The sequence below is a fragment of the Etheostoma cragini genome, chromosome 14, assembly GCF_013103735.1.
Source record: "Etheostoma cragini isolate CJK2018 chromosome 14, CSU_Ecrag_1.0, whole genome shotgun sequence".
Classification (NCBI taxonomy): Eukaryota; Metazoa; Chordata; class Actinopteri; order Perciformes; family Percidae; genus Etheostoma; species Etheostoma cragini.
In genome coordinates this window covers 12,336,035-12,360,157 of record NC_048420.1, presented here as the reverse complement: position 1 = coordinate 12,360,157, position 24,123 = coordinate 12,336,035, and the positions used below count along the sequence as shown (strand labels likewise).

General features: G+C 42.0%; 2 protein-coding genes across 7 annotated transcripts in view; both read left to right on the top strand.

The window, feature by feature from the left end:
* The window catches only part of nkain1 (sodium/potassium transporting ATPase interacting 1), a 15,098-nt gene extending 9,960 nt beyond the window's left edge, over positions 1 to 5,138 (top strand). The window contains exon 9 of one of the 2 annotated variants that reach the window (XR_004659311.1): positions 5,106 to 5,138. The gene's annotated coding sequence lies outside the window, so the exon portion shown is untranslated. The remainder of the gene's footprint in view (positions 1 to 5,105) is intronic. The other variant, XR_004659310.1, reaches the window with a different exon arrangement.
* pum1 (pumilio RNA-binding family member 1) overlaps positions 1 to 24,123 on the top strand; it is a 25,912-nt gene extending 1,789 nt beyond the window's left edge. The window contains exons 2-24 of one of the 5 annotated variants that reach the window (XM_034891640.1): positions 2,905 to 3,077; positions 5,147 to 5,269; positions 6,865 to 6,933; positions 9,375 to 9,477; positions 9,995 to 10,188; positions 10,499 to 10,671; positions 10,773 to 11,037; positions 11,132 to 11,225; positions 11,718 to 11,816; positions 11,964 to 12,106; positions 12,572 to 12,710; positions 13,397 to 13,531; positions 13,992 to 14,291; positions 15,581 to 15,823; positions 16,877 to 17,147; positions 19,146 to 19,275; positions 19,880 to 20,014; positions 20,563 to 20,700; positions 21,362 to 21,487; positions 21,688 to 21,809; positions 21,954 to 22,146; positions 22,338 to 22,808; positions 22,853 to 24,123. In XM_034891640.1, coding sequence (XP_034747531.1) covers positions 2,916 to 3,077; positions 5,147 to 5,269; positions 6,865 to 6,933; positions 9,375 to 9,477; positions 9,995 to 10,188; positions 10,499 to 10,671; positions 10,773 to 11,037; positions 11,132 to 11,225; positions 11,718 to 11,816; positions 11,964 to 12,106; positions 12,572 to 12,710; positions 13,397 to 13,531; positions 13,992 to 14,291; positions 15,581 to 15,823; positions 16,877 to 17,147; positions 19,146 to 19,275; positions 19,880 to 20,014; positions 20,563 to 20,700; positions 21,362 to 21,487; positions 21,688 to 21,809; positions 21,954 to 22,146; positions 22,338 to 22,469 — 3,489 coding nt within the window. In that variant the 5' untranslated portion in view covers positions 2,905 to 2,915 and the 3' untranslated portion in view covers positions 22,470 to 22,808; positions 22,853 to 24,123. Of the gene's footprint in view, positions 1 to 2,904; positions 3,078 to 5,146; positions 5,270 to 6,864; positions 6,934 to 9,371; positions 9,478 to 9,994; positions 10,189 to 10,498; positions 10,672 to 10,772; positions 11,038 to 11,128; positions 11,226 to 11,717; positions 11,817 to 11,963; positions 12,107 to 12,571; positions 12,711 to 13,396; positions 13,532 to 13,991; positions 14,292 to 15,580; positions 15,824 to 16,876; positions 17,148 to 19,145; positions 19,276 to 19,879; positions 20,015 to 20,562; positions 20,701 to 21,361; positions 21,488 to 21,687; positions 21,810 to 21,953; positions 22,147 to 22,337; positions 22,809 to 22,852 lie in introns of all 5 variants that reach the window. The other 4 variants (XM_034891639.1, XM_034891638.1, XM_034891636.1 and 1 more) reach the window with 4 other exon arrangements.

Sequence of the window (24,123 nt, the reverse complement as noted above, 5' to 3'; positions counted from 1 at the left end):
AACACACTTTAACAACAACACAAACTGTCGCCTCTACTTCTTATTGCGCTATTATAATTCATTTTATCTATATATTGCTTTTATAAGTACTTAAAGACACTTTACAATAAAACCAGTACATTAAAAACAAGCAAGTTGAATAGAACCTCTAAAAAAGTTTCTATAAAACTGAATATCATATTCTTCATTAACAGTATGATTTATTGCAGGACTGATGCTGCATTTATCTTATCTGTGTTCTTAACAAACTGGCAACTGAGTATGTACTGCTTATTTATCTTATTAAATTTTTTTTTTAAAGATTATTTTTGGGCTTTTCCACCTTTTAATGAACTGGGCAACTAAGTGAAAGGTGGGGAGGAGAGAGAGAGGGGCGGAAGACATGCTGAAAATGCGTCACAGGTCGGACTCGAACCCTGGACTTCTGCATATAGGTATATGTGCGCATGCTGTACACACTGACCCACCCCGGCTACCTGAATATGTACTCTTGCAGTTGTATGACATATCAGCTGTCAATATTGTGCACTTACACTAGGAGCAGTAATCTGCAACCATGTCAACTAAAACAATGCTTGCACAGGATTTCCCAACAATCACATTGCTGTTGATAGAACACCTGAAACCATAGGAGGGTAACACAATTGTGACAGATATGCAGATCACTGGGATAAGATGTCTAAATAGTATTTAGGGGTGCTTAACATAGAAACTTTGAGATCCCTGTGTGGGAATCTTTAATCTCTATGTTTCCGTGTTAGACCAAGTGTGTTTTATTCCAACCACAAACAGCAACACAGTAAAGTTTACAGTATGCTATACTGACTGCAGGTAGGCACGTTGGCAGTTAAATCACCTGCCTCCTGGGCTGCCTTTGAAAGTGATTCTCTGGTTAGTATTTCTAGCTGTTGATCCCAGCTTGCTTGTTCTGATTATTGTCAATTAATTAACTTTAATAGTAGGTTTTCACTTTGTCTCAATTTTTTAGACCTACTGTATGATTGTTTTGGCTGTCCCTTATGATGTTCTCTGGATTAAACTGATTAAACTATTAACATTAAATTTGATTATTTCATTAGTGCTGTGCTGCATATGATATGCGGATATCTGTTATTTTTAACTAAGACCACTTTCAACAAATGAGGGACTGTTAGTATCGTGAGCTGCTGTAGGGTTTTGCTGGGCTAAAATGTCTGTGTTCTTCTAATGCAGTTGGGGATACACTACATTGCACTACGCTGTATTTGCTTCATTCATTAAGTACACATTCACTACCTTAAACTATTGCAATCTAAAACACCATTGCTGCAAATATTCTACATTTATTATTGTTATCATCAATTTCTGAGAGGTGTTAATTCAACTGTTTCTAGTTATTTTTGAAGTAGTAGGTTGTGGTGTTTTTAATATTTAGTCTACCCGTACAGATGAAATCCATTTTAATCTTCATAAAGGTAGTTTTTATTGCAGTGCTTTCTTTTTAGCTAGGTGTACCAAATAAAATGACTTTAGTGAGTGTAGTTTGCTATGAAAACCAGTTAATCTTACAATATTGTTATATTAGATATTTTTGTTGAAAGTTTAGTAATTTTTTGAATCTCCAGTGAGATGACAGTGCTTACTTATTTCATCACATAAGAAAGATTTATCTAGGGGTTATAGAACAGTAACACTAACTCTGAACTTAGACCATAAACCATTTGGATTTCAGATGACCCACTTGTTGTACTACATATTTGTCTTCAACTGCAGGTTTTTATGAATTAGGGTTGTAGAGCATGGATCATAGCTTGACTTTGTTAGTACAGTAAATGCTGGCACAAGGACAGAAAAAAATGTTCTTGTTGGATGTGTCATGCAGGATATAGTTACAAAAATTAGTCTGATCACTGACTGGATTCATGTTGTTTAAGCAGGTTTGGATACTAGGAACTAGACTCTACTGACAGTTTATTAGTTACAACTAAACATGTGTAAATTACATGCAGTCAATTAGGGCAGGGCAACATATTGATATTATATGATCGATATAGTAGACTAGATTGTCCTAAATTTTGGCTATTGTGATACGACAAGCGTTGTCTTTTCCTGGTTTTACAGGCTGTATTACAGTAGTGTGAGCCAAGTGAGCCGGTCTCCTGTCTAAACACTTCTCATATGTCTTGGGAGTCAAACTGTGAAGAAATAAACATAACTTCTAAATTTTTTCCAAAAAAGTCCAGATGCTTTTGTCCCCATTACATTTACTTATGCCAGTAATCCAAATAATAATGTTATATTTATTGATATTACACACAGCAATGGTACACAAGCATTTGTGTTGTCTCTAACAGTTAGAGATTTAACGACTCGTATATATTTGGAGTCATCCCGTGCTAAAAACATAATGAACATTATAACTCATATAAAGGACAAACTTTTAACATTTTTTTTTTTAAAGGCCCAAATGTATGCCAAATCTCAAAACAGTGATGCCATTTCGCAAAGCATCAATGGAGATTTAAGCTGCTGCTAGCAACAAATCTAGCGACAGAAATGAAAGAAAAATTGATTGGATTCATTGCTTAACAACCCCAAAAAAAGGCACAGGTTCTAGGCTGGATAAAAAAATCTCCTGTAAAGGCTAGAAAGATCCCCCCGTGACTGCTAACTCATTAGCGCTTAGCTGAAAAAATTGGTAAGCCGCTGTCTCTTATGGCTATTAAATGATTGAAATATGGATAAGAGATTACGTTATTTATCGTGGACAATAGTATCGGTCTCAGAGGGTTTATAAACTACTGCGTACAGGATCTCCACCCATCATTCTGTGTTAACTGGTCGGAACCTATCAAATATTTTGTTTAAGTTATTTACCCAGTATGCCGTTGTTAAAATGTGACAGATATATTTCTTTCTGGACAGGCTGTGGTGGAATGAGCAGTGTGTGTGTGTTGAAGAGGAAAGCAGTGCTCTGGCAGGATTCATTCAGCCCCCACCATAGAACTACATCTCCCAGCATGCCTGTGGTGCTGAGCAGCGGAGGACATGCCCCTCCAACTGGGCAGACCCCTCAGGCCACACCCCCCAGCCAGCAGGTAAAGCCCACCACCTTGACACCTTTTACATTTTTTAACATTTTATTAGGAACATCTCATTTCTAATATACAGTATGGCAGTTCAGTTTTTGCTGCTGTTAGTACTTTAGCTATTTATGTGCCATCTTATAATGCAGCCCATCATGCAAACGCTACATTTATTAGTTTGCATGTATGGCTGGCTGCCTTTCCCCAACAGACAGCTCTACGCCAGTTAGAGAGGAGCAGAGGAGCAGAATTGCTTGTTGTCTGCGCGGAGAAATGTGCTTCCGATGTGAGCAGTCAGGCTAACGCTCACCTGAGAATTGACTTGTCGCTGCGCTTTACAGAATTTCAGCCTCCCCCAGTACAGGGTACCTGCATGGTCTTAAAAGTCTTACATTTTATCTTCTAATAATAAGACGTTTAATAGTCTTATGTTTCGTTAACAATGGTCATACAGTATTTCTTGTCCTTTCCTAGGATTGAATAAGTACCGTAAGGTTCATAAATAAATGTTTTGTTATGTGTTTGACTTTACAGTTTACTCTGTTTGGCATGACTTGAATGTTATACGACTTTACAGGGTCACAGGCGTAAGCGTTTTTTTAAATTTAGGCACCCATACGGCCCTTTCTATGGAATCCGTGTTATTATTTTCCGTTCAAAAAAAAATTGAAAATGTTCAAAAAAATTAAAGCCAGACTTCCATGTGGACTATTGTCGGATCTGAGAGAGATCCCACAATCTTTTAAAGCTGGTTATAAATAATATTTAAGTAAGTAAGTCGTAATATAGAAGTCGTTCATAGGGTCCAGTGTTTCCCACAGGTTGAGAATTTACTTGTGGTGGTGACGTCGCGGAGTGTGAGGGCTGGGTTCAGTAATAAACTAATCAAATAAAGGTTTATGAACTATTTATTTAAAAAAAAATCCATAACAAGATCATTTAGAAAAGAGTAACTATTTACATATAAAACAAACTAGAAAAGGATACAGGTGAAGTATAGCCTATGATGTGCTTGGGGTGGGTCCTGCCCCAAAATATTTTTATTGTCAAACACTTCATTTACTGTATTCTGTTAAAGTTCGATGCACCAATTTATGGGCGATATGTCTTTTATTTACGTTTAAAAAAAATGCTATACTTTCCATTGGCGCTGGCTAAAAAATCGTGTATGTAGGGAAGACCCTGTAGGTGTGTCTAGAATGTTGCTTCTTGATAACGAGCCTAGCATTTTTCATGACAAATCCTGGAGAAAAAACAAGATGTCTGATAAGTAACAATTTAGTCAGATGGCATGTTGGTAATTTGTTCTGCTGCACGCTTTGCTTGTAGAGCAAATGACCAAGCCCCGCTGTTTCCACAACACTAAATCTTTGATGATGGTGTGTTGTGGAGAACTTTTTTATATTCCCTCAAAATGAGTAAGAGAGGACGTTAACTTGTTTACCAGTGAAAATATATTACGTATTTGAGTTTTAGAAGAGACAACGTGGCCGAAATACCTCCATCATTTAAGTGTTTTATTTTTAAATGCATATGAAAAATTTGGACTTCTTAATATGTGGTCATAAAGTTCAAAAAGATGCTTGGGTGTTTAATGGCCTGACAGAATAAGTAAATAATGACTTCCACATGGGATTGAATGTATTTAATTACATAATGTCCAGCAGATTATTAGTTCTGATGAAGAACTAGTAGGCATCCCATATTCTCTACTAAGAAACTAAAGACTGGGCTTTTTGTAGTGGAACAAAGACGGTGGTGTAGTTTTGCTGAAAACATTAGAAAGAATGATTTTGTTGTGTTGGTATTTGATTGAGCTGCCTCTTTCACCCCTGGGAAACTACTATACATTGTGCGTGTATTTGGCTATTCAGTTGCATCATATCAACACTAATTCATATTTTCCCCATCTATTTGAAATGTTATGAAAATTCTCAAGCTTTAAAAAAAAAAAAAAAAAAAAGTAAATACTTAAAAGCCAATGTATACCTGCATGAGTCCAGTGGTTTGTCTGCTTCTTACCGTTGCCAGTAATTTCAGGTGTGTGTGTCTGTGTGTGTGTGTGTCTGTCTGTCTTTAAGGGTGTGGCTGGTGCTGGACGTTCCCAGGATGATGCCATGGTAGACTATTTCTTCCAGCGGCAGCATGGTGAACAGCCCGGCAAACATCGCTGGCCCACTGGAGACAACATCCATGACAGCCAGGTGTGTGTTGGTGTCACACAAGTGGTAACGCTGGTTTTCTTATTTTATCTTGTCATGTGTCACACTGTTTGCTTGTAAAAAGTTCGCAGAAACATTTTTACACAGAAACCTTTGCTCTTATGATACAATAACATCGTGCCATAGACATATTCAAATAATTTAATTCGGTCTAAAAAATACTGTTGTTGCTAACATGGGAAAGTGTGGGTTAGAGGGAAACACCGTTTTTCATAGTTTCAGTTCTACGTTTCTAAACACCAGCGTCCGTGGCCATTTAATGTACAAAAAAAACGGAATCAAACTACACATTTTACTTGATGCCAATTAGGGATGCAACGATTATCGGTGTTACGGTAAACCACGGTAGAAATTTTGACGCAAACAATGACCCTTTTCCTTTAAAATATCCTTATCGCGATGGATTATCGCACACTGTGGAAACCCTGTGTTTAATCCTTCCCAGCTTCGTCTGAGGCACCTAAAGTTGCCGCGCAGGCGCACTGCGCTCAGACTGGAGGGGACAGAATGTAGCAGCAGACTTTTTCCCTCATCTTTTTTTCTTTTCTTTGAAGTGATGTGGGTAGCCCAGAACGTAAGTTAGAACTATTCTGTAGCTTGCTTAACTGTCATGGGTTTTACAGCCTCGCTATCGTCAATAAGTGTTCTGCTAGGATGTGGAAGTTTAGCCCATGTGACGACATGACATTTATTTGGAGGGAAGGAGAGAGTGATATTATCTTGATAATATTGCTGTTGCTGTGTTTCTTATTACATAGCTGATAGATGTGCAGATTGTTTAATATTACTTGTGCAGCCACATGTTGATATTCAGGTTGTGTTAGGGCGTTTTGCTAGCGACATGAAATTGCCGGTAAACAGACAAGCCTGTGGAGGCACTTGCTTCGCTAAAGGTGTATTACACTGTTTGCTCCAGTATGGATATGTGTGCTGTAATAGATGTGGCTTAGTTGTGTTACTGAGCAATATGTTACATTTATGTTAATTATTATGTAGAAATTAATAAAGTTCTTAGTATTTTTTCTTGTTATATGCTGGTGGCTATACTATTTAGTTTTGGTAAATGTTCATCGTAAGTTAGATTGTTATTAATGTGTTATTATGATTTGTTTGTATTTGAGAACCACATCCAACTTCAAAGTAACGTCAAAAACAACTTTATATTTAACTTCATGTTCAAGTTGTAAATTAATCTTCCTGGATCTCAAAGTCAGATATCTCTGGTTCAAGTTCTTACCTGACAGTGTTTCAGTGGCTAGTTTTCAAATAGGTTTTACAAGTCTATTGCCTATATTTTTGTAATATAATAAATACTGTTTGAAACTAGTTTAGCTTGTGTAGGCCTGTCAGTGCTTTCTAAACATATTGAACTCACTTTTACTGTCCATCCCTACATCCCTAATGCCAATTCAAACAATCTATTGAGTCTTTCGTAACTTTATTTTAGTGGTGCCTACTGTAATGTTGCACAAATCATTTATCAAGGCAATTACTAATTAACATGGGTAATTACAGCTGGGTTTATGTGTTTACTTATGGTTGAGTATGGGAGACATAACTGGCCACTCTGTCTGCAGGTGCGGTCCATGGACGAGCTGAACCATGACTTTCAAGCTCTGGCTCTGGAGGGACGCGCCATGGGAGAGGTGAGACATCAGGTTGGATGGCGAGTCATGTGTGGTCTAGAAGAAGGTGACTAATGTGACAATGCAGCTTTAATACCATCCATCCATCCATCTTCTGAGGTTCAACTATCGGCCAAACCCTCCTTTCCAGCACCTTGGAGTAGACTTTACCAGGGAGGCTGAGAAGTGTGATACCCCTGTAATTGGCACACACCCTCTGGTCCCCCTTTTTGAAGATGGGAAACACCACCCCGGTCTGCCACTCTCTAGGCACTGTCCAAGACCTCCACGCAATGTTGAAGAGGGGTGTCAACCAAGACAGCCCCTCCACACCCAGAGCTTTTAGCATTTCTGGACGGATCTCATCAATCCCTGGGGCTTTGCCACTGTGGAGTTTCTTAACTACCTCAGCAACTACCCCTCTCTTCACCCGAGTGTCCAAAAAAGGGGCCTCAGATCAGACAAAACAATTATAAAATTGATCATTGACCTTTGGCCTAGGATGCTCTATACACTTATGAGCATCCCTGTGCTTGAAAACAGTGTTTGTTATAGACAATCCATGACTAGCACAGAATTCCATCAACTTACAACCACTCTGGTTTTGATCCGTAGTCGTCCACCGGGGTAAACGCCAACGTAGCTGTGCTCAGACAGGGGCTCGTGAGTATCCCCAAAACTGCCCGGCACCTCACACCCTGGACAACTCCGGAGTAGAAGGGAGTCCAACCCCTATCCAGCAGTATGGTTCCAGAACTTTACCTCCCCCACAAGTTCCGGCTCCTTTCCCCACAGAGAAGTGCCATTCCACGTCCCCAGAGCCAGCCTCTGCCACCGGGGTCTGGTCCGTCAAGGCCCCTGACCTTCACCGGCACTCATGTGGCAGCACACCCACCCCATCGGTTCCCCCACAGGTGGTGGGCCGATGGGACGGAGAGAAGTGCCACGTCGCTTTTTTGGTCTTCGTCCGGGCCTGCCTCCAGAAGGGGGCCCGCGGGGTTCCTCTGGGCAGGGTCACTCCATCTCCCTCCCGGTGATTCATACGAGGTTTTGAACCATTCTTTGTTTGGCCCCCCTGAGACCACTTTGCCGTGGGAGACCCTACCAGTAGCACAAAGCTCCTGACAACACAGCCCTCAGGTTCTTTGGGACACACAAATCTCTTCACTACATTAGGTGATGGTTCCTGGAGAGGCAGCTTTAATACCTCATCTGATAAAGGATTTTGGCTGGGGTTACTTAATCATGTCAGCACAGTTATAATATTTAAACTTTGGATTAAACTCAATGGATTTGGGGTGAACTCTAGCTCACTCAGTAGAGTTTGTGCCCCATGTAAGTTGAGTTCTTGGCAGCGGCCCGGTTTTGAATCCAACCCACAGCCCTTTGCTGCATGTCCCCCCCCCCCCCCCTCCCTCCTGTCTCCAAGCTATTCTCTTGAATAAAGGCCATAAAAGCCAAAGAAATAATCTTACAAAAACAAAACTCTCTGGATCTGAAAAGGTCAAATGCTTTGTCAACACTTTGGCAACAGGCACCTGACTGAACAAGCACATGATGGATTGCTCACAGAAAGTCAAACTTGAATAGTAGGAAATCAAGGAAAGAGATATGGCGTAATTGCTTAGTGGCAGGCCTTTGAGCCAAAAGTGTTGATTTATGTTGCCATTGTTCCCTAATGAAAAGCTCTGAAAGATGAGACTGAGCAGAGATGTTTTTTTATTTAAGCTGGTTGGACTGGTGGCTTTAATTACACACAGTCCACTTAGTAATTATGTTAATGTTGGACCAGTGCCTTCAATTAGTTTTGGGTTGTTGAACCGATTGCTGATGTACGTACATTTGTATCTCATATTGGTGAATAATGTTTGCCTCATACGCATTTTCAGATTATGACTCCCTATTCAACCAAGAGTTTCCCATTGCCAAAAGATACTAATCACATTTACAGAAACAAGGTAGCCTTTTTAGAGCAAGAGAGGTGCTGAATAAAAAGTGAAGAGGGATATGGAGATAAACTCAAATGAGCTGCTGATGGGTGCTAGAGCTTCCTAGAGTAAGTCAAAACTATTCAAAAATGAGCCCAAATTGTTTTGTGGTTGCTCTTAGAAAATAGCTTTAATTGTGGTTGTGTGCTATTTTGTTTCTGCCACACTCACCCAGTTAGAATAGCCTGTACTTGTTTGTTTGGGTTGCAGTCAGGGATACAAGTACCTCCACCAGATGTGTCTATTACTGGAAATTGCAATGCAGCTTAACACATAAATCAAATCAAACGTTCTAAAGGTTATCCTGTTTGAGGATCTTTCAGCTCAGTTGGTCAGTTATACAAACTAATCCCTGTATCATAGAGCTTTTTTATTTTCCCAGTTTAGCCATGTGCTTTCAAAATCTGCAACCTTTTTACCTTGTTTTTCCCCTTCCCCCTATTTGTCCTCTGCTTTCCTGTGACTTTGTAGCAGCTGCTGACTGGAAAGAAGTTCTGGGAGACGGATGACTCCGGGAAGGATGGACCAAAAGGGATCTTTCTGGACCAGTGGAGGGACAGTGCATGGGGTGCCTCAGGTATATACAAGTCTTACATTTGTGATATGGTGGCAGACAGTAGGCTGTCAATAATGCAGGGTTGTTTGTGAAACAAAGCAGATTTGTTTATCAAGAACTTTGAGATCAGAACAATCACTATCTGGTGTTGGAAAACATATATTCAGATTCCTGTCAGAATTAAAAGCTGATGTGAAAGTGAAATCACCCTTCTATATCGTCACGCTTTAGACAAGATCTCGTGACACCTCTATCAATCAATCCATTGAAATTGTAACCCTGACTGTATTTACACTTTCAGTAAAAAGATTCTGGGGTGGCATGTTTGCCTTAACAAAATTCTGTCTAAGAACATAAGAAACATTGTCCGACTTCTTCATTGTCAACACACAAAACATACCTTACATACATGAGCATACAACACATTTTTACTTGTTCCATCCCTAGTTTCATGCCTAAACAACATGCCTGTGGATCAACTGTTGCTTTCCCCCCATGTTTGAATATAATTAAACAGTCCCTCTTCTTCTCCTGTTAGATCACTCAGTGTCTCAGCCAATCATGGTGTCTCGTAGGCCAGGACAAGGTTTCCATGGCGGTGGTGAAGTCGGGGTGGGCTCGGTGATGTCACCGCGCTCTGAGAGCGGAGGGCTGGGAGTTAGCATGGTGGAGTACGTTCTCTCCTCTTCGCCGGCTGACAAACTAGATTCATGCCTCCGAAAAGGACCTTATGTAAGTCTTGAACTGTGTTCTGTATTACATATTCACATTTCCTTATAATCCATTTTCTTTCTCTTTTACTATTTTTTCTAGTCGTTACAATCTTGACTTACATGAAAGAACTTCAGCATCACGTCTTTTGATAAACTCGACACCCTATTTGTCATTTTTCTCTTACTGTTTGTCCTCTGTTAGCCCGTGATTATCAAACAAGGACACGTCTTTCACATTGTCCATGTCAGCCTGTCCTTTTCACCCTGTGCCTTGTGTTTGCAATCTGTCACTGTTAAATCATCAGCTCTTGTCTCTGTCCATCACACAGGGACAGAGAGATGGAGAGGTGGAGGAGGAGAAGAGGGACAAGCCAAAAGCATCGTTTGAAGGAGAGAAAATGAAAGAGTTGACGGAAGTTGAAGCTGATGTAATTAACGACGTCATCAACCCTAATGGGCTCCCCGTGCAGAACGGCCTTGATGTCGATGTCAAAGAGTATGGGTAGGGCTCAGCGTGATGGAGGCACACACCCACTCACAACTTTAAATGCTTCTTGCTTTACAATGGAGGTAAACTGAACTCCTCCTTTTTTATCCTTGCAGTCGTCCCCCAGGCAACATGGCGGCCCCTGGTTCTGAGGGCGACCTGCTTGGGGGTCCAGGGGTTGTAGGGGCTGATGGCCTGACACCCCTGGGAGGCGGTGGAGGCCCCAAACCTCCTGAGGACTTCTCTGGCGTGGAACAAGGTGGTGTCACCATGGACCCCATGGAGTCAGTGATGGAGCCGCTTCAGTTTGACTACAACTCCCAGATGACCATGGACTCTGCGCCCACTGTGGGCTTATTCGACTACGCCAACCAGCAGCAGGTGAGAAGAACAGGCAGGGAGTAGGACATAAACATTTGTCATTAGCTCTACCTGAGATTAAAATGTGATTCACCTGTTGATGTGCTGTTAGCAGCTGTTCCAGAGAAACAACGCCCTAGCAGTGCAGCAGTTAACAGCCGCCCAGCAACAGCAGTATGCCTTGGCAGCAGCACAGCAGCCTCACATTGGTAAGAGAGAGTGTGGATGTATGCATGCATGGACAATTGAGCAGGATAACTGAATGTAAATATCATGTTATCTAAGCCTTTTATTTAAGTAATATTATGTATGCTTTGTTAATCTAACTTCCCTTAAATGTCAGACCAAAATTAAGACCCCATTCAGGAATTGCAAATGATGTTTGTAAGTCAGTACCAGTGACTCAGTTGGTGCTGAAACTTCTAGTTTAACCATAGAAGTTGCAAGAAACTACATGTTGTCGCAGTCAGATTGTAACTAGTTAACGCTAGGTTTAATAATTCTTAGGATTACCAAAAGGCAACTAATGCTTAACAAGCCTAATTATTATCTCAAAAAGATTTTGGTCATGTGCTAACCTAACAAATCTGGAGAGCTTACTTTTTAAAGTTCTTTTCTAGAATCTTAATTACAGTTTTGATTGAGTAAGTAAGTAGTTGTGAACCTTGTGGCCCTGGGTCACCTTTTCCATGTGCTCACAGGTCTGGCCCCAGCTTTTGTGCCCAATCCTTACATCATCAGTGCTGCTCCACCAGGGACAGACCCCTACGCAGCCGGACTCGCAGCAGCCGCTACACTCGGTGAGATGTGCTTTGAAATATAACCTGAGCTCCATTAAGATGCTGTTAAAAGGATTGTTAAGTAAATTGATAAGGATTTCTTAAGGATGTGTATAAATACAGACACAGTTGTCCTAACTCACCTGTATTTTGCGAATTTGCGTCTAGGTCCGGCAGTGATGCCTCCCCAGTACTACGGTGTGACCCCCTGGGGGGTCTATCCTGCCAACCTTTTCCAGCAGCAGGCTGCTGCAGCCAACAACTCGGCCAATCAGCAGGCTGCAAACCAGGGCCAGCAGAACCAACAGCAGGTCAGTCGGCTGCTTGCCAAAAAAACTGGCACACTGATTGCGTGGCTCAAGATGTTTTTCAGATGTTCAGAGCTCTGCTTGCCAGATGAAATGTGCATTCAGTGTTACTGCTGCTCGTCTTATATCTATGAGCAGAAAACCCTTCTTAGCTTGTGTAGATAATAAACCAACCAGCAGGAAATGTTTCATCCAACTGTTCATTTACTCCTCCTTTGCTCATGTATGCTTATGCTAATAAAAGGGAATTTGTTATATCCTGGCTATTTATTCCGTGCTACCATTTGTCTCTCTGTGTGTGGGCATATTATTTCAGAAGTTAACTAGGTGAACATGTAAACGTTATAGAAAGTTCCACAGCACACTGCAGGTTCTCTGCTTTGTAACAGATTTTGGAGCACCATTTTTGTATTAGTATACGTATTGATGATGATTCAAATACCCCTTGTTTTTCTTCCTTTTGTGAAGGTGATGCGTGGTGGGGGAAACCAGAGACCTTTGACCCCTAGCCAAGGTCAACAGAGTCAGCAGAATGACCAGCTGGTTGCAGCAGCAGCAGTCAACTCAGCCCTTGCATTTGGACAGGGGTTAGCAGCAGGAGTCCCTGGTGAGTGTGACGCTCTGCAACACTGTTTTTATTACTTTGGCAAAACTCTAAATGAATAAAAATTTACATTTGCTAATACTGCACAATTTCCAGATATTTAAGTTCTAAAATTGTTAAGTCTGACTGTTCAGTTTAAAATTACCCACCACTGTCTATTGCTACATGAAAGAAAGGTAATGCTAAAATACATTTAGGTACACTCCGAATAGGCCGGCACAAATTATTGTTATAAAATCGTGATCTCAATATACCCTGTTCACGATTTATTTTTTTCTTCTACTTTTTAAAAAACAAACTACTTTTGTATTACTTTGATTCTCATTTAAGAGCCGACTGCATCACAAACGCTACTACTTTCTTCTGTGAGTTTTAAACACAGACTATTTAAACTAAGTTTTAAAGTGCTCCCAACCGCTGCAATGCTCTCCCTTCTATTCATTGGAGCTTCTATCTTTACAGGCTTGTGGTGATGTGCTACAGGTGCCAAAAAAAAATCTGTGTTTGGTACTGCCAATTTGTTTTGTTTTGTCATGGTTCATGTGTGCAATAAACATTAACTTTGTGAGAAAAAAACCATGGCAGAGAATCGTGATATCAGTTCTAAGCTAAACAATCGTGATTCCGGTTTTTCCCCGAATCGTGCAGGCCTAACTCTGAATATTCCTTTGTTATTGTCTTTTTCTCAGGCTACCCAGTCCTGGCCCCTGCAGCTTACTATGATCAGACGGGGGCCCTTGTGGTCAACACTGGAGGTAGGAGTGGCCCTGTCCGCCTCATGGCCCCTGCCTCTGTCATCATATCTCCTTCTGCAGCACAAGCGGGTAAGACGGCAATGCATGCAATGTCTCAAATGTCTGGCCTGTCCCAGCTCACTCCGACCAACGGGACAAAGAAGGATATTGTGCACAGAAACAACAGATTGCACACCATGGTCTTTAAAAACATGTTCTGAATGTCACGTCAATGCAGAACATGCAATTAAGAGGTTACGCAACTGTATTTTCATGTCTCGATTTCTAAAATTGGTTCCCATGAGTTTATGTTAACATGAACGTAGGCACTAGTGTGGGCCATGTATTGCAAATAATTGTTGGTTATGGGATAAAAAATAGTCTTCCTAAATGTAGTCATCTACCTAAAAATCTTTGCAGCATTTGGTCATCAATTAAATTAAGTTACTACGAGTATTAAAAGGTTATATGATTTGTTGGAAGTTGTTAGAATGAACACTTTGGTGGGCCAAAAGGGAAAAATTCTTGTTTTTGTTGTCGCTCCCTCCAGTTGCAGCAGCAGCAGCCTCTGCAGGTGGCGCCAATGGTGGTCTAGGTGGTGGGGCCAATGGTCCATTTCGTGCCATGACGTCCCAGCAGGCTCAGCAGCAGGGTGGCCCTGGTGGCGCTCTGGGTGGAAGCTCCTTCTACGGATCCTCCTCCCTCAGCTCCTCCTCCCAGAGTTCCTCTCTTTTCTCACAGGGCTCCGGCCAACCCGGACCAGGTTCTGCCTCCTTGGGCTTTAGCCAGCAAGCCTCCTCTTCCCTCGGTGCCACACTAGGGGCCACGCTGGGAGGCTTTGGCACTGCAGGTAGGAATACACCTTTACCGGACAGTCCACCGCTGGAGTGTGTCAGAGTCGTCAGCTGAAGTTTCTTTGTGTCCATAGTTATAGATTAAATGTAACTGGCGTGCATAAAATGTAGCTGTTAAAATGTGGAACTTTTACAAATGCAAATCTGTTACATTCAAGCATTGGCCAAACAAGTTTAAAAAAAATTCTGGGTAAGCCTTTTACTGCCAGGGAAAGCTCTCTGGATTTCTCAGTATATCTGAGTTGTGGTGTTTGTGGCGTTATTCTGATGCTACCGCACTTGAAGGATGAGTAAAGCTCATTTGTACTCCTAACACGTAGTTTATTAACTCCACACAGCGATGAGCAGTATGTGTGTGTCCCAGTGTGTAATGTTTTGGGCATATTTAGCTTTTCTTTTTGACAGGACAGATGAAGAAGGGAAAAGGGGGGGGAATGACATGCAGCACAGGGCCGGATGTGTTAGTCGAACCCAGCCCATTGCGTTGAGGAATAAACCTCTATATGTGGGTGCCTGCTCTACCAACTGAGCTATCTGCGCACCCGTTCTACCTGTATAACAAAACATCGTTATTATAAATCACACTGCTTTTTTCAAAGGAACACGCAATCTTATTGAGACTTCAGCTTATTTATCGCATCCACCGGGGTTAGATTAGTTCATACATACCCTTCTCATCTCCGTCCGTGTTGTAACTCTGTCTAGCGCACCCTCAGCTAGCCTAGCTTACCATAGATGCTGGAGTTAACCGGCTCCAACTAGCCCACTGCTCTCAATAAGTGACAAAATATCAGCATTTTCCTATTTCCATGTTGTTCATTTTTATACTCACAGCATGTACAAATGAGTTCACATGAGACACAGCCATCTTCTAAACGTGTACATACTGGGAACTATTCTCAGAAGGCAAAGCACTTCTACTTTGGCAGAGTGATTATTTCAACTCTGAGCAAACCTCGGGCAAACTGTTTTTTCACCAAGGGGCTTTTCAAGTGCTGCAAGCAAATCATTCTGCCCAAGTGGCAGAGGTAGCAGTGCTTCGTTTTCTGAGAGGGTGCGTCAGAGTTACGACACACCAAGATGAGGAGGGTATTTATGGAATTGTCTAACTCTTTTTTCCTTTAAGCACTTCAACAGTGTTTGTGTAATTGATCTCACTGCCAGAGGGGCTAGGCAAAAGTTCCTCACCCCAGCTTAATGGTTAAACAAAAACAAGAACAGAAGAGCAACAATGAACTCCTCCTCAAGATAGCTTGATCCTATTTATATCTTTGTCTCCCTCTAGTGGCCAACTCAAGTGGTGGCAGCGGTTCCAGGCGGGACTCCCTGACGGGCAACAATGAGCTGTACAAACGCACGCCCTCCAGCCTCACTCCGATTGGCCACGGAGGCTTCTATAATGGCACCTTGGGCTTCAGTCCTTCCCCTGGCCCTGTGGGCATGCCCCTTCCCAACCAGGGCCCCTCCCATTCCCTAACGCCCCCACCTTCCCTGTCCAATCACAGCTCCTCATCCAACCTTAATCTTGGTAAGTGTCTTTGATTTAAGTGATTCAGATTACCATTGTTGACTGGGTTTTGTTTCACAGTAATCAACTTGAACAGATACTTTGTGACTCAAACGCTAAGCTCATAGCTAGTACCAGCTATGACCATCGGTTAGCTCAATTTATCTGATTGGTCCCATTATTTTTAAAAACTTAAATTTTTAAGGACACAGCTGAAAACATTTCACGAGTGTCACTGCACCATCTTCTTATTGACGCATGCAGGGTTCCTGGCTCAGAATGGGCCTTTGACACATTAACCGCGGGATGTCACTAGATAGATAGATAGATATACACATACGCCCCTCCGTGCACACAGTGTCTCCATGAACACAGTGTTGCCAACTCTAGATTTAGCGACTTTTCAGACCCCCTTCCCGACTTTTTCTGGCGAATTTCTGTAAAAAAGACACCAGTATTGTCCGGCGAGCACATGAGATATTTCTCTCCTGTGGCTGCCTAAACAGTCCCTTCTCTCTGAATCTGTTTTGTGAGGAGCTGAGAAGCAGTCCCTGCCCTTCTCTTTCTCCTAATGTGCGGCGACTTCACACAGGGCGCAGTCAGGTAGACAGGGGAGAAGGGCCAGGGTACCAGTACCAGGTTACAAATGAAGCCGTACAGCAGCAACAAAACCAAAGACAAGTGCTTAGATACCACCTGGCACATATGTTGCTTGAGAATTTTTACAATGCATTTGACTTTAAACACACAGGTTAGACTCAATGTCAAACAACACAATCTAGTGCTATTGAAGACATTAAAGGATAATAATTCTTAATGTAAGCCAGCTCAATATTTGAGGCAGTGCTGCCATCCAGTGCTATGTTTCTGTGCTGCATAGCTATAATGCAATTTTCAAGATCCCAACATTTTAATACTGTACTGTCATCAATTAAAGAATAATCCATGGTCTTGTTTTTCGGTTCAGGCCTTGTATTTCCGATTTCCTCTAATCCCGGAGTTTGGACTATTAGACTCAGAATTTGAACAGTACCAGTTCTAACAATCGCCTCCCTATTCTCTCTGACCACAAAGGAGGCCTGACCAATGGCAGTGGGCGTTTCATCTCTGCAGCTCCAGGAGCAGAGGCCAAGTACCGCAGCGCAGCCAGCTCAGGCTCCTCCCTCTTTTCACCCAGCAGTCAGCTGTTCCCATCGTCACGGCTACGATACGGCATGTCAGACGTGATGCCGTCAGGACGTAGCCGCTTGCTGGAGGACTTCAGGAACAACCGCTACCCCAACCTGCAGCTCAGAGACATTGCTGGCCACATCATGGAGTTCAGCCAGGACCAGCACGGCAGCAGGTACACACACACACACACACACACCAACCTTAAAACACATCAACAAAACACAGGGCACCGATGCAGGTATATCCCAATTTAACTAACGTGCCTTTCATCACAGATTTAAAAAAAATTATGTAATATAACGAACCATCAAAATTTGATGGCTAAAGGACCTTTTCAATTAAAGTTAAACAGCACACGGTGCTAAGACAGTCTAATAAAAATCTTATTTGTAATCATTGTCAGACTGTATATAATTTTTTGTCTTTTTTCATAATGCAACTTCACTAGATCTTCCCTGACTTGGCGTCACCAGTTTGCAGTTCTGGGATTTTGTGAAGATTTTTTGAAGACTCAGAGCTAAAGCAAGAAATTAAACTTGAGTTATTTTTTCAGACTTGGAAAAACTCCTCCAGAGCCACAGAAAACATTATACAGCTGTATTTACAAGCTGAGTAATAGTAACCATGACCAGTAGACTGATGGTTACACTTGTAAGATTGGAGTGGCCCTTTACATTTCTGACATCTTCAAAATGTTGACACAGGCTCTCTCTGGTCACCGATCTTTGAATTAGACATTGGCCGATGTGTCTCAGCGCGATCTAGGATCATCGTTCTTAGTGGGTAACAAAAATGTCACCACGTTTCCCCTTACAATTTTGTCAATCTTTGTCAATATGAGCTGACATGTAATGGCTATTGTTAGCCCTGCTACCCTAGTGGCTTATTCCCACAGACCAACCGTTTTACTCATTAAAAGTGGCATTATGGTGAATAATAAATAACGTTATGACATGTATGCCTGGTCAATGTTCGGCAGTGTGGAGTTTTGTATATGGAATGTATGATCACATTCTAGTGGTGGGAATCTCTGGGTGCCTCACCATTTGATTCTGAGGCCAACGATTCGATTCTAAACCAATTTATTGATCCATCCCAATGCAACAATTTCTTTTTCTTTTTTTAAATGTACACATAAATCTGAGTTTGTTAGATTTTGACGTACAGTATTGTCATACACAAGTTTTAATAAAAATAAAAATTCTACTGAGGTTTATATTGTGTAGTCATGCTTAAGCCTCAAACATGCTTGTGAAAGTCAACTTCTCTCACAGTAATCCATGTCAGAGGCTCAGTCATGTTTCAAGGTGGTAAATTGTCTTCTAACATGAAACACTAGGTGGGCAGACATAATGTGATAAAGTAGAATAGCCTGAAAAAAACAACTACCCATGCTGTTTTGAGTGAGATACGGGTTTCTGAACGTCCTCTGCTTCCTGTCTCCGGGTGAGCTGTTAAAATCTGCATGGCTTTCTACATAACTGGTCGAGACGAGGTGGCTAACCATAGCACATGCTAGCGCTAGCAAGCTAGGCCGTGTGTGATAAAGTATTTGTGTTGATAACAGAACAAATTGTGTACTTCCTTTTATGTGAAATAATTCAGAGATGTTCCTATTTGAGGGCAGGGCCCCTAGAGGTCACTCTGGGGTCCTGGTTTCTGGGTCTGTCTGGTTTGAACCAGCCCTGCCTCAGATGCAGTTGCACTTTTCTACTGAAATGATTTATTAATACACCATGACGTCCAGTCTGCACATTCCAGACGCTTTCTTTCCTCAGTCTTTTCAACATCACTGTCTTTTTTATCTCTGCTTTTTGCTTCACTTCACCTCGCAGGCTGCATGGTTCCTTCTCCTTGTCTTTTCTCCACTCTGAATTTCATCTCCTTTTGTCTGACTGTTCCCTCAGGTTCAAGATATAGGAGCCGCTCTCTCTGTCTTTGTATATCTGTTTCACTTTATTGCTTTGTCACTGTCTGATGTGTTTGTCTCTGTGTTCAAGTTCATCCAAACTTTGTGAATCCACTCTATATAGTGTGTTTTATGAGAGCAGGCTGTATACTTTCTCCAGAGTCTTTTTATATATATTGTAAAAGCTTTGAAAATGAAAATGGAAGAATAACAAAAGGTATCTGTGGTTAATAAAATGCTTATTCTCTCCGTCTCTAACAGGTTTATCCAGTTGAAATTGGAGCGAGCCAGTTCAGCGGAGCGCCAGCTTGTCTTCAGTGAGATACTGCAGGCGGCCTACCAGCTCATGGTGGATGTCTTCGGAAATTATGTCATCCAGAAGTTTTTTGAGGTGTGTATGGAAATTCAAGTCATTGTCATCAAAGTGTGAACTAGTTAATTTGAGTCGCCAAGATTGAATTAAATAATCTCAGTCAGTGGTTCTCTGATTATGCACCTGAAGTTGATGTGCTTTGTGGCCTGTTTGCAGTGTCTGAAATTAACTTTTCAAGTTGGCTGTTATATATGTTATATCTTTAATCCCCGCAAATATTATTAAATTGAAGGTTGTTTGTAACTTAGGTCCACATAACAACCTTATTTTGGTTGAGGTTTCAAGTCTTGCTGGTAGGGATGTAAATGTTTAACCGTAAACGGACAACAGGATGTTCGACCAATTAGCCTAAAATAAATGTTAAAAATTTAAATAGGCTATACAATATATTTCTTCACTTCAAATTGACTTGATAGTCCTAACTTTGAGCGTACAAGTTGCGTTTTAAGCTTTTTTTTCTTCTTGTGGAGACAATTTACCCGCATTTGGCGACTGGCGAGTGTTAATTTTGGTCCCTGCCTGTGTGGCTGTGTATTGTATGTGGTGTTGTGTGTTGTCAAATGGAGTAGAGGATTTACAGGCTTATTTTGTGTGTGTGTGTGTGTGTGTGTATTTGTTTCAGTTCGGCAGCCTGGACCAGAAGCTAGCTCTGGCAGAGAGGATTCGAGGTCATGTGCTGTCTCTGGCCCTGCAGATGTACGGCTGTAGGGTCATTCAGAAAGCTCTGGAGTTCATCCCCTCTGATCAGCAGGTCATTGTAAGTACACTAGTTTTCTTTGCGCTGTATGAAATATAAACCGTGGAAACAGACTGTGCCTTTGTACTAAAATGACCTTAATTGAACCCTTACTGCCATAACCCTGCTGTGATTTTGGCTAAATATCCTGTTTGAAGTGTTCCAATTGTAAAGCATATCTACTGTCCATGTACTCATATTTCAGTCGTGAATGAGGGTGCATTACTTATGGATCACTAATTTCTGTTTATATAGCAGAATCCTGCAGTGATAAAGAAGTGCACTCCTCATTCTGAAATGGCATTTTTCATCTACATTATTGGTTTTATGTTGGAGCTGCCTCGTGGAACAGCAGGTTCCTTGCAGGCATTCAAGTTTGCGTGCAATCTCTCCTTCATGAACCTCAATAGATTGCTCCAGGGCAACTGTCCGAAGCCCAATGTTATATGTTGGGCTGTGAGAATGAAGGAGACTTTGGAAAATGCTTTCAGGCAATATTTGATTCCTCACAATTACATGCCCTTCTCCACACTCTGCCTCTTCCTTTTCCTCTGTCCTTCTCCCTGCAGAGCGAGATGGTGCGGGAGCTGGACGGCCATGTGTTGAAGTGTGTGAAGGACCAGAACGGTAACCACGTGGTGCAGAAGTGTATTGAATGTGTCCAGCCTCACGCGCTGCACTTCATCATAGACGCCTTTAAGGGACAGGTGGGTCCCGTCTGTGAGCACACACTCGCAATATATTTTAATATTCGATCACCGAGTCCTGCAGGTGCTTGGTTGAGACACACACACGTGTACACACGCACGTGTATACATGCATAAACTGTTGCTGCCTTAAGGCAGCAAGTATTTTGTAACCGCCAAAGTAGACAAACACTTGTACTCAGTCCTTTCCAGGGACATGGTACATTGCTACAGCAACAGAAACCTCAGCCCAGTGGCAACATCATCCTTCCACCAGCTAAAGGCTACATTAGCATAAAGTGTTGAAAGAAAGATTTTGTGTCCATACATTTGCATTTCAGTAAGATACTAATGAAAGGTTTCAGTTGTGAGGAGCCAGGATACTCTGACAGTTAATCTCACTGATCTGAGTGTTTTTGCTTCTCAAACGTTTGCATGTTGTGTAACTGCATGTTTTTTAAACAGTAGCTCAGATTTGTTTGTGTAGCTGAAAGCATGACAGGAATTTGCCTTCACCTTCCCTGCGGGGGGGGGGGGGGGGGGGGGGGGGGGGACACTTCATGTGCCCTTTAAGGAAAACGGTTTAAACAAAGGTAAATTAGTACTGTGTACAACCCACAGCAACAGGACCATTTGGTGTATGTTGAATAAGTAAACACGTGTAATTATTTGCGTCTCTCAGGTCTTTGCCCTCTCCACTCATCCTTATGGCTGTCGAGTCATCCAGCGCATTCTTGAACATTGCCTTCCTGAACAGACGCTGCCTATACTGGAGGAGCTCCATCAACACACAGAACAGCTTGTGCAGGTAACACAAACAAACTAGCACTTGCTGCTTTTTTTTTCTTCTTCTTCTTCCACCAGTTATGTTTTTCAGGATAGTGACACCGCATAAAGCGTCTCTCAGTCCAGATTTTTGAAGTCTGATGCATGTTTGATGTGACGTCCGAAGCACCAGCTGGTGTCCTCTCGTTTTAGTAGTGTTTTTGTGTGGTTTGTTTTATTTAGGACCAATACGGCAACTACGTGATCCAGCACGTTTTAGAGCACGGCCGAGCTGAGGATAAGAGCAAGATAGTGGCTGAGATCAGAGGCAATGTCCTGGGACTCAGCCAGCACAAGTTTGCAAGGTAAAGGGAACACACATACAAGGTTTCGGTCTCATCTTCCCTCCTTCTTTAAAACAGTTTTTTTTTTTTTTACTCCACAATTGCAGCCAGACCTTCTCCCTTTTAAATGTACTTTTATGCTCATCCCTCCCTTCTTCTCTCTAGTAATGTGGTGGAGAAGTGTGTAACCCATGCGTCCCGGGCAGAACGGGCAGTGCTGATAGAAGAGGTGTGCAGCCTGACTGAGGGCCCCCACAGTGCCTTATACACCATGATGAAGGACCAGTACGCCAACTATGTGGTGCAGAAGATGATCGATGTGGCTGAGCCCTCCCAGCGCAAGATTGTAATGCACAAGGTAGGTTCCAGGCCAATATTTTAGTTTTTTTTATAGAAGGGTTTAGTTAGCAGAGGAGCGTTCAGGCTTGCAAGGTTACCATGAATGTCTCATATTTAGAGCCACAGAAGCCCTAAAACGTTTGCCAATTTGGAAGCCCAATTTGAAGAAATGCAATACATGTTTTTCTTTTTTGGTTTGTCTCTGTGCAGATCCGGCCTCACATTTCCACCCTGAGGAAGTATACGTATGGAAAACACATCCTGGCCAAGCTGGAGAAGTACTACATGAAGAATGGCGTTGACCTGGGTCCTCTCTGTGGCCCTCCCAATGGCATCATGTAACCCCCCCTCCCCGGCACCTTAAATCAAGTCTACGACATGATCTACCCCCCCCCCCCCCCCTCACCCTTTACCTCCGCCTCCTTAAGCTGTCATGGCTACCAGCCTCACCCTCATGTCCCTGTCTGATAGAGGACATCATGCCCACTTCCCCCCTCCAAATCCTACTCACCAAGGACGTTGAGTACCTCTTGTACCCTTGTTTCTATGACAACCCTTCGGGAGGAGCCTGTTGCTTCAGGCAGCCTTAGTTTTTTTTGTCCGATTTTTTTTTTTTGCCCCTCCCGTGCCCGATCCCAGGCCCACTGTACTGCTGGGGGAGGGAGGGTAGGAGGACGGAGTGTAGAGAGAGAGAGAGAGAGAGAGAGAGACAGAGACAGAGAGAGCGAGAGAGAGAGGTGAGACTTGTTCCACTAATCACTCGGCTCCCTCCTTTTTGTTTTTCCTTTAATTTCCTCTTTTCTGAGAAACGCAAGTCATTTCACTTTTTGCTACTGCTGCACACACAATCCTAGTATCCCCTCCTCCCATCCTAGCTATTTACCACTATGAGATGGAACGAGTATTTAATTTGTCAGACATCACAGAATCATAGACGAATGCACACTTGCCATTAGCTAACCAGCAGACAGATCATTTAGCATGGGAGATTCGTTTTCTGGTCTTGCTTCTATAAATATAACGTGTATACTTGGTGTAGACCTTTGCATATATATATAAATATATATATAAAACTTTGTAGTTTTTCTGGTTTTTGATGTTGAATCTGTATCTATAATGTATCCTAGTAGTGACCACATACTTCTGACTGTATAATTGTACATTTGTAAACCCTTGTAATGTAAAAGTGCTTTACCACCCTTTTTGGTATGAGAAGAAAAATGGAAAAAAAACTCACTCTGAAAAATCTTAGAAAAAAAAAAAACCCTGTGCATTTCAGTGTATATTCTCACCTCCTTGGTTGTGACATATGAGTTGTTGTATATTGTAAATTGTAATATCAAATTTTTGTTTTGAAAAGCCCTTTCTATACAGCGTAGTACTTGTACAAAGATTCGCCACGCTTGGTTTTATCTTTATCTTGTCACTGCTTAACTTAAGACGTCAATCTCCCATTGACTCCCAATTGGACACTTTCTGTTCGACTTAGTGGTGTCTTCTGGTTTATGTTGGAAGGTTTTTTGTTTTTGACCTTTTTTTAAGATCTTTTTATAGGAATGCTTTACCCCATGAAATGTGTCATGTGTATGGGTATACTGGCTGGGTGGGAGAAATAACTTTTACTCATTTAACCTCCCCCGCCCCCCAAACCCTCTATTACTCATGACTGTTTTCAGAGTGGTAAACCCATGGATTGTACAGAGAAGATTCTTGTGTTTTTTTTTGGCATTTCTCTAGTGCTGTAAGTGCTGTATCATACTGTCCATGTCCTTTTGGGTGAGAGAGGCAGCCTGCCACAGTGCGGTGTACATTTGGAGCAGCCTTGTGTATATTTACTACGAGCACACCTGTAACCATATGTGTATAGTTAACAGAACCTGTGTATGCTTATTGCCTGGGCAACTATTTTTTGTAACTCCTGTTGTAGATTGTCTCTAAACAATTGTGTGATCTTTATTTTGAAACCAAACTGAACAAAAAAACTTTGAAAATGTAA